This window comes from Malurus melanocephalus, unplaced genomic scaffold (genome assembly GCF_030028575.1).
Source record: "Malurus melanocephalus ecotype Western Australia unplaced genomic scaffold, MMel_1.1 scaffold_82, whole genome shotgun sequence".
Lineage (NCBI taxonomy): Eukaryota > Metazoa > Chordata > Aves > Passeriformes > Maluridae > Malurus > Malurus melanocephalus.
In genome coordinates this window covers 2346444-2363147 of record NW_026623314.1, presented here as the reverse complement: position 1 = coordinate 2363147, position 16704 = coordinate 2346444, and the positions used below count along the sequence as shown (strand labels likewise).

General features: G+C 45.0%; 1 protein-coding gene across 1 annotated transcript; it reads right to left on the bottom strand.

The window, feature by feature from the left end:
* Window positions 1-2275: 2275 nt before the first annotated feature.
* Window positions 2276-13764, bottom strand: PRPH2 (peripherin 2). The gene is made up of 3 exons (XM_057367678.1): window positions 13184-13764; window positions 10259-10505; window positions 2276-5164 (listed from the first exon to the last, which is right to left on the bottom strand). The coding sequence occupies exons 1-3, from the start codon at window positions 13762-13764 to the stop codon at window positions 4928-4930; spliced, it is 1065 nt and encodes a 354-aa protein (XP_057223661.1). The 3' UTR covers window positions 2276-4927.
* Between the last annotated feature and the right edge of the window lie 2940 nt (window positions 13765-16704).

Here is a 16704-nt window from a genome sequence, read left to right as displayed (position 1 = left end):
AGAGCTGTGCCACCCTCTGGATGGGTTATTTGGGTGGTTGACAAGGCAGGAGGTGATTTTTAAGAGGAAAACTTCGTGTTTGGAGACTGTGTGTGTCCTGGAACTGATCAGCACGGCCAGAGTCTCCTTCCAGCTTGTGCATCCTGACACTGCTGGAATGTGGGCTCCCTGTGTCTCCAGCTGGGAGGGACAGCAGTTCTTTGGCGCTGCTGTTAAATTCTGGATTGTCACAGATTTCAAAGTGACTTCTGTGGGGTGGGGTTTTTTTTCAAGAATTAAACATTTTCAGCYTATTACCAAGGGAGCAGTCTGGGGRATTGTGTGCCTGAGACTTGGTGCTTTGTTCTCCTTTACTCACCCTCCAGCTGCAATTGTGCCTTTCCAAGTTTCACATGCCCGAGTCTCCTCACTTGTGATTTGCAGTGCTTGACCCTGTTTACCCCGGGAATGGSATGTGCAGTGTGTGGGGCTGGGTTGCCTGGTGCAGGGCGTGTGCATCAATCCAGTGGCAGGCTGCAGAACCTGCCCTCGGTCCTTGTTTTGCTGTTTGACCGGTTCCTCTGATTCCTGCCCCACCCTTTCTTTGCTTTGGACAGCTTTGAGAACAAACTGTGGAAATGTGCTTCCTCGTGGACTTTGTAGCAGGCTGATGTTTATCAGGACYATCCTTTTAGCTGGTGGGATGGGAGGTGTGAGTCCTGCTCAGCATCCCTCTGGTACTAAATGTGAGGGGGGAACTGCAAAAAGGGATGTGTTCCCCAGAGCAGGGTCTGCAGAGACTGTGCCTGGGATGGAGAGTCCACAAAGCTGAGCTCCAGGCCAGGKTTCCCTCCAGCTTTCCCACCTCACAAATGTGCTTTGGATCCARATTCAGGTATACCTATGAAATGACATGGGGACACCAAATGCAGGTGCTTTGAGAGAGGTATTTTACTATTTCAGTGTTTCGGTCAGTTCCTGAACAATGTACGTCTGATATAATTCAAAAGCAATTCCACGCAGGCATTACTTCAGATTTGAGATAGCTGCATTGCTGTTGCCAGAAATAAATTTGCCTAAGCCTGTGTCTTCCCCACAGGGGGCTGTTATCACATGGTTCCATTCTATTTTTCTGTCCTTATCTCTTAATTAACTAATCTCTAATAATGCTCTTTCTTTTTTTTTTTTTAATTAAGTTTTTAATAAGCATTTGTGATTCATCCCCGTTTGCCATTGATTATGGCAAGAGCACTGTTGGCTTTTTTTACAAAACAAGTAAATTGGGTGTAAATAAATTTTGCTGGGATCCCTTTTTCTTTTTATCAGCCTTGAAAATCTTCCCAGCCCATCAGCTAGGAAGTCTGTGGTGCCTGTGAGCCCGATATAGCATTCCCATGSTCTCTGCTAAGCTGCACACATGTATTTGTGTGGTATTACAAAATGCCCAAGCTCATGTAATGCATGGAGGCTAATCTTATCAATTGTATTAAGGCTACTTAGGAACTAATAGCTTTAAGGAAGCTGTTTATATTTCCTCMTTTAAAGCACTTTAGTCAATGTTCYGTGTCCCTTCAAATAAATGTCATCAGTAAAATACCGCACTTTTTGTCATTTCTTTTAAAAGTGATATTTCTTAGGAGTTGACACTTCAAGGCCTTGGGCTGGCTCTGAGATTTGGGTACTTGGATTTAAGCCACTAATCCATATGGAGGTACCTAAAAAGAAGTGGCCTGGTTTGCATGAATTAAGCTCACATCCTTCTGAAGTTTATTAGTTTGGAAATCAGGGCACGGCTCTGGAAGTTGTCGGATTGCTGCAGGGAGATTTGACTTTGTGAGCTTTAGAATTAAATTTAAAATAAGAACAATGTGTTCTTTTGAATGTCCATTGCAAGTTAGATTTAAACAGGGGGTGAAAAAGAGGTTATAAACCTAGTTCAGCTGATTGTCAAAGATCCTGAGGATGCCAGGATTTCACTGTTTGAACACGACCAGAACATCATGTTCATGGCTCTGAAGATGTTTWAATTCCAATGTGCTACAAGAGGATGCTATTAAAATAGTACAGCAAATTCTGTTTCTTGTAAGAGGCAGGTGATTTAGGGGTCTGTTTGCACATCCTGAGCTTAGCTGGGCACATGAAAAGAGGAAGGTTTGCTTTCTCTCAGAGTGTTATATAGAGGCGGGGAAAACCTTCCCACGTATAGGAACACATGAAACAGATCCAAAAAATGAATTCAGAAGGAAAAAGTCAGCAGTAATGCAAATTAAAGAAWTCTGTATTAAATTGTACATATTTTTAACATTTTCTTTAAACAGATCTTTACTTGCAATAAYATTTTAATACCTAAATTTACATTTGCAGTCAGCAGAAGTATCTTTATCTAGAACATCATTTGCAGTATCACAAGAAAGTATATGTAAGAATGGACAAGTGATATATTACATGTAATATTTTACAAAGCAGTTGTATTACAATCTTGTGGTAATCATAAGATGTCACAAAGATCTTCATCAATCAGGAGGCTTTATTTTAGACAGCATTAGCCCACATACTCTTTGTTCCCTGGTACCAGTACTACCCTTCATGAACCTGTCTCAGATGGTCTGTTTACCTGCCTGATACCATTGCTCTGGGAACTGGCTTCTCCAATGTGGYGTTGAAAGAATGACAATTTGTTACGTTGCTTTAGCAATAATCTGATAAAAAATAGGGACCATGAATAATTTGAGAATCCTGTCTAAGTCAAGGCCTAAGCCAGATTTCTAGGGCAGCAATAAATCTAGATCTCTTTGGAAGTTCAGACATCTAGTAAAATAACTGGTATAGATCACAGCTCGCTGAAGCCTCACAAGGAAAGACTGTAATTAATCCTTGTAACGCAGCTCCTATCCACGTGTGACTCCTCTGAAACACTCTTCCCTGGTACATGTGGCCACATTGTGTGCCATCCACAACCCTGTCCTTCTCTAATAGACCAGCTGAGAGGGGCAGCYGGCCCCAGTGACATCCTACTGAGCAGGGAGGAGCTGCTCTGGCTCGTACAGTTCTGTCCCTCAGCAGAGCAAGAGACGATAGGCTGTGGTGAGTAGCAASTTGGCCTTTTGTCAGTGCCCTTGTCCTAGTCAGTCTTATGCGCAGGAGAGTGACATTTTAATTCATTATTGTAACTAAATTCATGGTGATAACTAAAGTTAAAAGCTTTGACCAGCTTTGAGAAAGTGAAAGGACACCGCAGACACCTGTCAAAATCAAACCTTGCGTGCAGGCGGCCTGAAACAGCCTGGGCACTGAGATGGAAATRTATGGACACATCCCTACCTGTCCTGCCTTGAACTGATCTGTCCACCCTGGAAGGAATTTGGACAGAAGGCGGAGGAGCTGAGTGCTGCTGGGGCAAGTGCACAAGTGATTGAGAAGGGAAACCAGCGGGCTGTGCAATGGTTCCGCAGCTGCAAACACTGCTCCCTTGGAGGGCCACCAGCTCAGTGCACCCACTGAGAAGCCTCTCCCAGGTGCACCCCCGAGAGGCAGAGGGTTTGCACAGCCAGGTAAAAATAAGTGTGGTTGGTGCCTGGCTTGTAGGGAGGGACTGAGGTGTCTGCAATCAGGTGCAGGAGGCTGGGGCTTGTTCTCTCGGGTTTCGTTCCCTTCAGCTGAAAATAAACTCAAGATGATGCTCTGTTCCCTTATTAGAGGCTGCACACCACAGCAAACTCTTTCCATATTTTWTTCCAACTTGGTATATGAGAACAGGATCTTCCAGCTATGACAGTGTTTGGAGAGATGCAGCATATGCAAAATGTGCCTTTCTTTTGATGTAAAAGAGGGATGCCCTGTCGCTGATAAAGAAAAGTAAAATTTGCACATTGGGGATTGATTTAAACTTAGTTTTCCCTGGCCTGAAGTGCTGGGGCTTGATGTACTGGTGGGTGAATGGCATCCATTTTCTGGGCCCCTGTAAAACATTTAAAGTCTGAGTTCTAAGTGGCCTGTCTGGTTTTGGGTTTGTCTTTTTCTTGTCTTAAAAATGTTTGGGCTCAGATATTCTGGAGCAAGTTATGAGATTACATACTCTGTAAAATGTCCAGAGTAACCATAACTGGCACATGCTCATAGCCTGGATTCCACCCATTCTAAGACGAATCTTCTAAGCTTCTGTGAAGAGTTTAAATACAAGGTAAAATGTAAGCTACAACACATGCATTTAAGATATACAGCCTGCAAAAAAACCCTGAGAAACAAACCCCATGAATCTTACCTGAATGTTTTTATGATGCTTGGCTGCTTCATGACATTAYAATTTTTGCTTAGTACATAAATCTCAGCATAAGTTTGCATTTTGTTCTATGTACATCTTAAGAATACAGCAGAAAATACCATTGCTTAGCACATTAACAAAAATCACRTATGAGTGGTTTGTCAAAATACCTGTAGACTAAGTTATATACAATTCTGGAAATCCTTCTTTCTTTGAATTCTACCATGTTACTCTCCAGAAACCCAATCTGCTTGTCTTTAAAAGCTGAAGTACAGAAAGTATGCTGATGAAACAACTTGAGCGAAAAATATTAACTTTTCAAATTCSACTTTTAGTTTCAAAATAAGATGGAATGGATCACCATGTGATTCCAGCAATCTTTTTTTTTTAAGTTTTTTTTTTGTTTTTTTTTTCTTAAACTAACTGTCTCTGATAAGGGAACTTGTGAATATTGCAAATCCTAATTGGGGTCATATCCCCAAAAAGATGGATATGGTATACTCACATTATGGATAAATGTTTTATCCCAAGGTGCACTATATTGTATGCTCCCATGTACAAAAGAGACATGCATAGAAATGTGTATTCTGGTGGTTGATACATAGCTTTTAGAAGGTGTATTCACAATTTCACAATTCTCAGTCTGTGTTATTTTTCTCTGAGAAAAAGTCCACCTCAGTGAGCAGCTCAACTGACCGTTGTGATGGCTGGCGTCTTCCCACCTTCCTCTCCTTCAGCCCCTTCGGCTCCTGCTTCCACCTGGTTGAACTTACCCAGCTTTTTCAAATTCTCCAGCGCGGATTTGAAAGTGTCTTTCAGGCTGTTCTCCAGGACCCACCCTTCGCTTTCGCATTCGGGGTCTTCGGGATTGGTGATGCTCTCCAGGGAGGTGTGGAGAAGGCGCAAGCCAACCATCACCGACATCTGTGCCAGGCAAGGGGAAAGGCAGAGTGTCAGCCACCCCTGGCTACTCCTGTCCCTGTCCCCTGCCCTGGGCACCCTGGGCTGCTGGAGTGAGCACAGCCCTGAGGGGCCACGTGCCCAAAGCGCCTCTTCACATCCTTGGCCACCACCCACTGAGTTTTAACTGAACGTTTTTATTTTGCATTGACCTTAACATGTTTGGTGAATATATGGAGCTGATCAAGGAGATATTCATGAAGCAGTGTCTCTGCAGAACGGAGCAGCATTAAGATCTGAGCCATCAGTTTGTCTGCTTYGAATTCTGATTTTGTTTTAACATAGGCATGTGCAAATAAGGAAACCAAGGCAGCAGGTTATCTCTCTCTGGTTCCATCTAAAACAAATTTGTATTTCTGATTAAATATTACCTAGTCCCATCAGCCCTGACTGAGACTTTTCCTACTCTGTTTTCTGTGTAACACCCCTGACACTGGCAACACYCTGCACCTGCCTCCTCTCCCAGCTTCTAACACCATTCAGAACAATGTGACCTCACTGTTGCAGTGCTCATGAAGAAAAGTGATTGATGAGTGAGGTGCAGAAAGAAAGAAAAGGCAGGCCCAGAAGAGCCAGCCCTGGTGAGGTGGTAGATGTCGGGATGGGGCAGCAGTAAGATTAGTTTGGTCTTGCATGTGCTGGGTAAAGCTCAGATGGAGAACACTTGCTGCTGTCAGTGACCTCATAGGATTTGTTCTCTAAGGAAAGTACAATGCCTCCATTTCTCAATCCAGTTTCCCAAGGAACTGATTACCTTTGTTCCTCCTGAACCCTAATGGCKAAAGAGGCTGGCAGATTTGAGGTTGGGATTCAGCCACATAGCGTGGCCAATGGCAGAATTCACATCTGGCTTTGGGACTCGAGGGACTGCTCAAGCATGTGCTTCCATGGACCATCCATCAGCCAGTCTACTGTAGTTGTCCTTGTCTACCATCAGTGTCTCCAGACTCTTGGAAAACCAAAGCTACATTTGGCTACTCAGAATTTACGGATGTTTGTAATACTCTGCCTTCACCCAAGATCAGAAAGGGAAAAACATTGGTCAAACAAACAAGCTTCATCAAATACTCCCATATCCAAAGGCAATTTTTTATCCTGCTTAGCACAGGAATGTATGACTAGCCCCACTTTGGTCACTAAGGAAGTATCAAGTGGCTCTGAGTCTGGAAGAAGTCTCATCTGGCCAAGACTATGATGACTTAAATCAGTGGAAGCACCATTCTAGAAAAGTCACAGGAAGTGACAAATCCCATCATGTTAGTCTTGGGATTTAAAGCCTTTGACACCTTCCTTCCACTCTGAGACCCAGTTTTGCTGCTCACACTCATGGAACTGTTATCTCTGAAATCAGTGGCTGTTGCAAGTGCAGATTAACAGGGCTGGGTGCAGGAAATGGGCTCAACGCTGCTCTCCACTTGTGCTGCCTCCCTGCATGCCAGCAGGAGCTTTGTTTTGTCACTGACTGGCCAAGTGCCACTATTTGACAGCCAACGTGGGTGGTCTGTCAGTGTGGCTTCCTGGATGGCTCTAAGTCACTAAATATGATCATGCCTTAAAAAAGGATGGTGCTTGTGCAGCACTGAGCATCTGACCTGTCCTTGGRTAAGATTTTGTGACATTTTCTCTCAGTTTAAGACTTTGTTTACTTAAARACCTTTCTAAGCAAGATTTTGAGTCCCTGAAGTTGAGATTCCTTAAAAGCAATGCAAAATGTCTGGGCTCATGTCACCTCCACTAACTTGAGCCTGCCTTCTTTGCCAGATGAGAAAAGAGTCCAGGAAGCTTGAGACGAGTATCTGGTAAATTAATCCATCTGCTGTATGATCACAGAGCCTTGGGGCACCAGTTTAGCTGAGATCTTGCACCGGGGAAGGCATAACCTGTGCACCCATGGTGGGGGCGACTGGGTGAGAGCAGCTGGGCAGCAAAGGGCCTTGGGACACCAAGGTGTCCAGGAGCCAACCACCTGCCCTTGTGGCAAAGTGGGAAAGTGGTATCCTGGGCTGCGTTAGATGAAGAATTGCCAGCAGGTCGAGGAATGTTCAGCCCTGGTGAGGCCACAGCTAAGCCTCCAGCCTTAGCCAGTGTGTGAACTGGACATTTGAGATTTACACAATCCAGCAGGAAGGCTGGGGCCCCGGAACCAGACCAGTCCTGCTGAGTGATGGCTTCCCTGTCAACTCTTGTCATTTTACAGCAACTTCAAAGCACCAGGAAGAACATGGCCACAGTGTTTCTGCAGGGCTGGGGCCGCCCAGGCTGTGTCCCCTGCACCCCAGAGTGTTCAGCCTCTCCCTGTGGACCAGCAGAGCAAACTGTATCCATCCRTGGGTTCCTGCTGCCTGCGTTTGGAGATTACCAGGAGTTCAGTCCTGCTGTGCAATGCCTCAGAGAGTTTACTCTGCAGCACAGGACATGCAATGTGCCTCCTGTGCATGTCTCAGGGCTCCTGGAGCTCAGCCTGGCCCCAGGCTGTGGCACTTTGGGGGCAATCCCAACATCTCGGCTGTTGCAGCAGCTGTGACCTACTGAGACCCTTGTGTTTGCACAGGTGGAGCACCTGGAGCATCTCAGGAACCAGTCTCAGCCCTCTGTTCCTTTCCAAATGCTCTGTTCAGGGCACCCTTGAACCCTTCTTTTTCTCTTTGCTGGCTAAGGCAGATCAAGAAGACATCCAGGCTTGCTCTTCTTGACCTTCTGCAGCGGAGCCCATCTGCTTGCCAGGGTTTAGCCTGAGGCGGCTTAGCCAGAGCAGGGTGTGATCTTTTTTTGTCACCCTCATGACCGGTTGTCACTCATGGGAAGCCTACAGCTTTTGTTAGGAAAAGCAGCTTCTAGGTTAACACATTAGCATTCTTTTCAAGTAGATGTTTTGGTATTTCAAAATAGGTTCATTCTTCCTTGTGTCTGATATGGAAAGGTGGAGCATAAAAAGCCTTCTTTGATGTCCCTATACCTGTTTGGCAGGTTACCTTTTCCTATAGCTCAAAGTGACAGCTGTGATCAGTATTTCCCTCCATGTTCTCTCCTCCTTCCCACACCTCAGTTTCACCATCCCAGCTGATAGAGTCCTCCAGAGCCCCCAGAAGGGCTTTGCTGGGGAAGTACTTGGTTTGAGTCCACGGTGGCTGCAGGTGTAAAGCAATTCAGGATTTTGCTTTTGCCCTTTTCTGTGGCTTCCCAAGAAGTCAGTCAGAGGGGAAATGAGAAGCACAGAGCCAGCACTGCCCGCTGGGCTCGCCCTGCTCAGACCCACACTTACCTTGGCCAGGAGTTGGGACCTCTGCTGCTCTCCTACTCAGCGTAAAATTGTTTCCTATCCTGACTGGAATTTAAAGGAAGGGGTTATATTTCAAAAGTGGTTATATTTGAAGGGAGACTGAGTTAATGTCTGTTTCCTGCTTTGCTTCCTCCCTTCAAAGTTTGCCTAAAAGCCAAGGGAATTTCAGACTCAAATCTGGGCCCTTTATTGTAGAATATCAGGCGAGTCATAAATATTCAGGAGGGCAAGTTATTGTAACCCAGGGGCATGTTGTTTCTCTAAAGCTTTGCCCTATGAGTCCCCTGATTTCCCAAAAAAGGTCTCACTTTCTATTTTGAAAAYGACAAAGAAAAAAAAAGATCTTATTTCTCATTATGCCACAGGTTGAAAAAAATAACTCAGGTGTACTTTGAAGAGTTAGACATAAAATACTGCATTTTTATCACTGCTAYTAATGTTAACATATCACTGTCATTACTCTCTTGCAAGTTAACAGAGGTATGTTACAGGTTCCTAGGCATGATTTTTTTTTGCAGCTGGCATTAGTATTTTTGTGCCATTTTCCCCTGAGTTTTTGAATTTCTTCATGACTTTCAAATACAGTTGAAAATTCCCTTCTCTTCAAGAACTCTGCATTTGAATCTGGGCTAAAATAAAGAGCTTCTCTTTCTCTACTTACCAGAATAACAGTGCAAAGAGGCAGTGCATTTCTCTGCAGTTCGGAGCAGTTATTTTTAAAACAACRCAGTACAGAATAACTTTATAATTTTTTTCTTCAGTTCACAGATTTAGTTGTTTATTTTCTAAAAAGCATCTTCTTTCCTGGAAGGCTGTAGGCCAGTGCGTGTATCAAACTCTAACTAATCTATTTTTAATTTGTGTGTATCTGAATTTTTAAAAAGGCAGCTTGAATTGTTTAAACTAGGCAGTGCCATTTGCAGCGGCCATTTCGAGGGCTGGAAAGGATCTGCTGCATSCTCCCTGTTTTCCAGCAGGTCCTGCCTGATCTCAGCATCCAGCCCCTCACATGCCAGCCCTCGTGCCACTGCCAGCCCAYGCTCCCTGAGCATTAGTGCTGGTTAACCACCCTGGCTGGAAAACTGGCCCTTTCCCAGGGGCAGGAAGATGTGTTTTCCTCACACTGGATGAAGGGTGTTTTATCAGCCAAGCTCACTTGGGGTTATGGTGCCCACGGACTCCTGCACAGGGCAGTGTCGGTGCCTGTTTGCATGTTCATTGCAGTTTTGGGAAGCAGAGGAAAATCAATTTAATCCATTTGCTCCACCTGTACCACTTTTTCTGCCCCAAAATCTTGGTGGAGCTGATGACCGACCAAATGCTGCCCTGAAATGGTTGCACTGTGCATGGCTTAAAGCCTTACTTCCTTCAGCGCATGAACCCTTTAACTGGACTTTCTGTCCCACTAATTGCTGTCCTATCTTTCTGATGTGCTGCTTTTTTTTGTGTGTTTCTCATTTGTGTCACCACAAATGGTGACAAATGTAAAATTAATGCATGTGGACAGCAGAGCCCTCGCTSTCTGTTCCCTGCTCAGCACCTTGCCTTTGACAGAAAATGGTGGATACTTGAGGCTCTGGGCCCTTGCTCTGAGAGAGGAGTCTGTGATCCCMCAGCTCTGTCTCCAGCCTGGGGCCTCTCAAGCCTTACTCACATATTCCATATTTTCTCAGCCAAACAACGAGGAAATTTATTTTAAACGGGTTTGATTGTCACTGCAGGCTGACAAAGCGCCCTGCTCCCGCCGAGCTGGCGCTTCCCTGAGGGGAGGGCGTTACCTCGAAGAGCCAGACGAGGAGGATGACGGCGCCCATGGAGCTCATCATGCCGCTGTAGTAGTTGAGCAGCGCTTCCCGGCAGCCGCGGCGCCACAGGTTGAGCTCCTCGGTCTGGTAGTCGTAGCTGTAGTGGGCAGAGTTGTTGGTCACCTGGTACTGGATGCAGGGCCGGGGCGAGCTGGGGTTGCAGCAGCTGAAGGGGACGCCGTCCACCAGGTACCTGCCGTCCACATTGCTTTTGATCCGGCTGCGGGCAAGGGYGGGAGGAAACGTGAATACACAAACACACACACAGGGRCACACAGAGMTATCCAGGAGGGAACTCGTGTGAGGAAGGAGAGCAAAGGAAAGGAGGATTTTCCACTGTGCCTTTTCTCCGTGTCCCCTGTTCACACAGCGCTGTTTGTCCAGGGTGTCCTTCCCCTCTGAAATCCTTTTCTRTGTCAAGGCTACACTGAGAGTGTATTTAACCCTTCCAGGTGGAAATGCGTGCTCTCGCTTCGTCAAATAAATTATTTTTTTTTAACAAAAGTGAGTGGAAGAGAGAATTCAGGAGGGGCAGTCAGAAAAGAGTGATCACTGCATGGTTAGGGTGGAAGGGAGGTGCAGGAGCTGACCTGAGCTTGAAAAAGAGCCCAGAACTGCCTTAGGACCCATCATACCCAGCTAGACCATTGATCCTGCACAACTAAAAGTTTCTTTTGGATGATAATAGCTCCAGGGAAGGGCTGTGCATTTATTCTTGGCTTGGGAAGGTAGCCAGTATTGAAAACACGAAATGTGCCTCAGCAGCAGGATGTTGCAAAATTTCCAAAATCCTTTCAGGAGCTCCCCAGCTATTGTTCATCTGACACTGCGGTTCTTCTCTGTAAACAGCCATTTGGCCTGGTGTCTTAGGAGATGTTTAGATGAGARATAAGTTAGAAAGCAAATAGTTCCACTGGCTTTGCAGAAAGACTAAACCAGCAGTTCTAAACCAGGCCATTTTGCTTAGAAAATGACAATGGAGATCCCCAGTGGTCTAGAGAGTTGAAAAAAAAAAATCTGAGTGTCACTTGTACCTTTCTGTGTGGGTRTTTTAAAACTGTGTGATAGAGAGAGAGGTGATTCCAGTAATCTGGGGAAGGAAAATTCCACTTTGCAGTCGTGACCTAAATATATCTAATGAGCAAACACTGATGAGGTTTCTCTCTAAATGTAAAGTGTGCTCTGGATTGGRTCAAATTCCCATTCATGTGTAAATGCTCCACCGGTTTTAGAGAGTGGATCGGGCCTTTGCTTTACAAGTAGTATCAAAATCCCACCATCCCTGGAATTATGGAGAACTTTACTATTGACTTTAAAGGGGCCAGACTATCCCACCAGGAATGGGAGCAGAGATTGTGCACCACCACATAGTACACACCTTGAATTCACTAGCACCCATTTGTAGATTTTTAATGCCCTATTTCCTGCCTCAGTAGTACAAAGAAATTACCTTGAGTCTCAGTCCCAAACAAGGCATCAGTTATTAAGGACAGTATAACCTTGTTTTCCCTCTGTGCATTGCCCTTCCACTGCTGCTGGATTAAGTTACAGCTCTCAAATCTCCATATAATGCTGGCGAGGTTTTTTCAAGTGGTTATTTATACCCAYGGGCATACCTTCACAATGGAAACACCCCCCTGTTGAACAGTGAATGTATTTTTTATAACCCTGCAGCACAATGGGTTAAATCARTAACAGTTTTCTCTAAAAAGTCCTGGTTCAGAATTGCAAAACCAACSAGACCACCCAACAAGTCAAAAGAACATGCACAGAGACACACTCACAAGTGAAATGCCATTTACCCAGTCAGGCAGGGATCTCAAGAGATCCCAAGAGATACACAAAAGCTTTTTTTCAAAATTACTTCAGACAKTTTTAATGCAGGCAGTATATTTAAAAGGCAGATTGCTTCCAGTTTACAGGACCCATTACACAACCACAGAGTATGAACATTAATGAATGATGTTCCCAAAGAACTCTGAATAACCATTCTCTTTCCCCAGTGCTTAATTTTTTAAAAGGTTGTGGGTGTTTATGCCCAGTGCATTTTTTTTTTTTATTTCAAAGGTTCATTTTGTTCTCATGTTTATTTTCTGCTTGAGCTTACTGCACCTAACCTGATTTTGGGATTACTGCCTCTTTGGGCACTGACATCAAAGCTGTTAAGGTGTTTCTGGTCAACAACCTGGTCTGGTTTGTATAGAAACAATAAACTAGTGCTACTTTCATCTGAGTTTTTAAAAAATTAGTCACAGGAGAGAACTTAAAATACATATGGCTACAAGGGCCGCTGTGTAAAGCTAGGAACATCAATCACTRTGGATGCTCAGTATTATCACTGGATAGCACTGAAGCCATCCATTGAGAGAATATAAAAATCAAATCCTAAATCTTAAGGATCTAAAACACATGAGTTATTGGCAAAGTATTGCTGCCTCTATTTATTTCCATGCAGCTGATTAGCTGCCAATATCTAAGTGGAGTTTTAAAAGTGGTATCAACAGCATAGTTCCAGGGAGTTCTTTTTTGAGGAAATTAATAAATAACTTTGACATCTGCTTCAGGATTAGTAAAGTTCTGATATTTTCCTGCTGGTTTTGGGAGTGTGGCTCAAGGTAATGGGTTTATAAAGAGCTAAAAAAAATGGTAAAAAATATTAAGGCTGTTTACMTCACACTAAATAAGAGCGAGAATTGTATTTTGATGCTTTATATTTTATGTTATGGATGACTTTAAATTTCTCAGCAGAGGAAGCAATCCCGCTGATCATTTAGGATGCCTTATTACACAAGACTCCATTTTATTCAAACATCCCTCCAGTCAGTGCCTGCTGGCACTTSAGGGTAATATTGACCAAATAAYGACACCACACGATACAAACCCCACTGAGTCACTTACTCTTTCACTTCTTTGGAGCTGAAGTCCAGGTATCTGTTGCTGATCCACTGGATTTCGAACCAATCTTTGTAGCCGTTGTTGCCRCAGCACTTGAACTCGATCTGGAGCATGTCGATGGTCTTCTTCATGAAGCACCTCCCGGGGGTGTCCGTGTCCCGGTAGAATTTCATGCCGTTCTTGAGCCCCTGGGCCAGGGTGCTGTCCAGGGAGCCCCGCATGAGGAAGCAGAGCAGAGCGACGAAGAAAAGGAGGACGTTAAAGACGCAGCACAGTGCCATGTAAGGTTTCAGCAAAGGCTTCCACTTGGCAAATTTAGCGGGATCCAGAGAATCGTAACAAATCTTTCCAGCAAAACCATTGAAGGCGCAGGATAATATACCCATCAATATCAAAGAATTGGGCACTAAGTGGCTTTCAGAATTGTCCATCACTTCGCTTCGCTTCCGGAGCTCGATTTTGAGGAACAATCCCATGCTAAAAACRAGGATTCCAGCGAACACTGAAAACCAGTTCATGAGCCATAGTCCCTGCGCTAGTTTTACCCTTTTCTTCTGATTGAATTTGACTTTCAGCAGTGCCATCTTTGTAGTGGGAGATGCTGGACGATTTCACAGCCTGGACCCCTCTTCTCTGCGTCAGCTACTCGAGGAAGAACCATTCAGGCGTCGGAAGAGATCCCGAACGGCACATCGGGAAGCGAGCCGYTGCACAATCCTTCCATCTTGAAGTCCCCCTGTTAGGATTCAAGCAAGTAAAATATTCAAAGGTCCCGATTACCAATTTCACATTAGTGAGAATAATGGGCACTTAGCACCTACAACTATTTCTGGTGGTTTCTTCCAAGCAAAGGAGAAACACTCTCAAGGTTTCAAATGATTTGATCTGGATCTGCAAGACGTCATTCTAATACCTTTAATCATTTGATCCAATTTGGAGAAATGTCTGTCAACAGATGAGTGGAAGTAATCCCTCATTTTACTATTTAGTAGATTTGTGCTCTCTTATGATAGGCTGCCGGGCGGAATATGAAACCCCAGAGATCTAAAAAGATCTTTTGTTGCCAGAAGAATGTGGAACCTTTGAGGAAAAAGGAAGAGGGTTCTGGGTTTAAAAAGGTGCTTGTATACAAACATATACTTCCCCACTGTGATCCTGATATATTCATATCTACGCCAAACCCTTCTTCTAGTCCTTATCCTTCTGTGTTGACTTGAGATGACATCCTGTGGCTTATGTGTTCTGAAAGCAGATAAGCATGTAGTTTACGGTGACCTAAAAAACCTAAGCTTGGCATTTTCTGTTTACTTCCAGGGCTTGCACCATCTCTGGGTTTTGGCAGGAAAGGAGGAGAAAGGAAAAGTGCAGAAAAACTCAATAAATAAACCCTGGGCTGAAATCTAGGGATGCTTTTGTAAAAAGTGAGCTTGGGTGAGCASCTTAAGGATAATCACCAGGGCAGGGAGGGGAACAGGGCTGCCCAAGGAGACCCACCCGTGAGCTCACACYGGGAGGAATTCAACTCAGCAGCTGAGAGGGACCCTGGGGTTGTTGTATCTGAGTGCAAGGGAGACACCCTGGGGATCCTTGGGCTCTACTGAAGGACCTGCAGCCGGCTCTGCTTTCACGCTGTGCTGGGCAGAGAGGAGGGTACACACCCTCCGGTGGCAGTGGGCTCCTYCTCGCACCACACAGCTGCTTCAGGCAAGCAGAGATGCTGGGCTTTCACTCATTCCACTGCCTGAGGAGTTTTACTCACTGTGAAATATCATCTCCCACTCACCCCACAGAGGTTTGGAGCTACTGGGGAATTCCTGCACTGGCTCACCCCTGCCACCACAATGCAAAATTAACCTCAGGCAACCTCCAGCAGTGGAAAATTATCCTGCAGGGGTGTGAAGGCATGGGTGCTAATGCTGCAGGGGAGAAAGGAGCAGCCTCGGAAAAGGGACTGGGAGGCTTCTTTCCCGCCTGTCAGCCAGACCTACTGCTGCCACCACCCAAGAGATGCCCTGGGGGCATCCTCTAGTGGCTGCCAGCAGCACCAGCCCTCGGGGACAGAGAGGTGAAGGGATCTGCCAGGAGGAAGGCAGGTGTGAAAAATAATAATGACAAGAACTGAAAAGCCCAAGCACTGAAAAAGAGCATTTTGGTGGTGTGCTGCTCTGTGGTACCATGGATGCTGCTTAATTAGCATTTGAGTTCCTTCAGGAAGGCCGAAGGCTGGTGACTCACTGCTTCTTCCTGTCCTAAGAGAAGGGTTTTGTGCTGGGCCTTGCCCAGCCCATGCTGGTGCTATTGCAGTGACCTGGAGAGCAGCTGCTAACTGGGAYTTTTCTAAAGCAAACCTGGCTGGTTGCACTGCTGCTGCCCTCGCTGGTGAAGAGTGAAGGGTGTGAGAGAAGGGAGGGGATGATCCATCAGGGGCTACTCTTTCCTCTTGCCATGAAGTAGATTAGAAGTGCTGTTTCTTGAGAGGGCCTATTCATGTTTTTGTGCAACAAGTCACTGTGCTGTAATAACAACTCTACTGGCAAAATATCCCACAACCAATGCGAAATTATTGCATTTCACTGACTCCTTCAGGGCCCAGCTAAGAGACTTGAGTTTGGAAAGTATTTATYTCACAGCCTGGAGTTTATTCTAGGTAAAGGAACTTGAAACCATTTCTTTTCTTGCCTTGGCAGTGACACTGTAACTGAAGTGGAAAAGAATTCCCTATCAGGTCTATGGGTCATGAGGATATACAATGGAATATTTCCTGCAGGACAAAAARCAGTAAAGTTTTCCACAGCTGATGTAAGCCTGGTGCTACTCTGGATATAGGTAATTTCGTATTCAGGAGCACAGCTGAGGCTGAATACCTGTCATCTCAATAATTTAACATTTAGATACCCATGATAAATCTGATGCAGCAAAATCGTGTGAGTGTATACACTACGGTGTTTCCTCTATTTCAAGAATAAAAGTATTGAAAWAGAACATGCGTTCTTCAGGGCTCACTGATCCCTCCAAATCTACACTTCTGCCCATAAACAAAGGAAATGGGAAGAGTCCTCATAAATCATTGGTAAATTGCTASTATTAGCTGGGAGATGGTCAGTAATCCACCTGATGCTCAGGAAGGGACACTAAAGTACTAATTAGACCTTTCAGACTTYGGGTGGTACTTTTAAAGTCATCACAGAGGGCAATTAGCACTACCAAAACAACCCAATTTAGGGGAAGTGCTGTTTATTTAAGCAGTTTCTATAGTTCAATRCCAGCTGGGAACTTACAGTGGCAAAAACTACCCACCCATCAACTTAACTCGCCATGCTTGGGAGCTTTAAAGGGGATTGGTAAGCAGTGCTCTGACACTTCCTTCCAAAAGTGAAGTTAACGCTTTTTAAAGTGGGAATTAATACTTCCCCGTTATCCCAAACACGGAGCTTGCAACCCTGTGCAAGCATCGGCACAAACCAGGCAGCCAAGGGCTGTCTCTGGCAGAGCATCCTAAGGGAGGGGAAAGTGATAGGGGATCA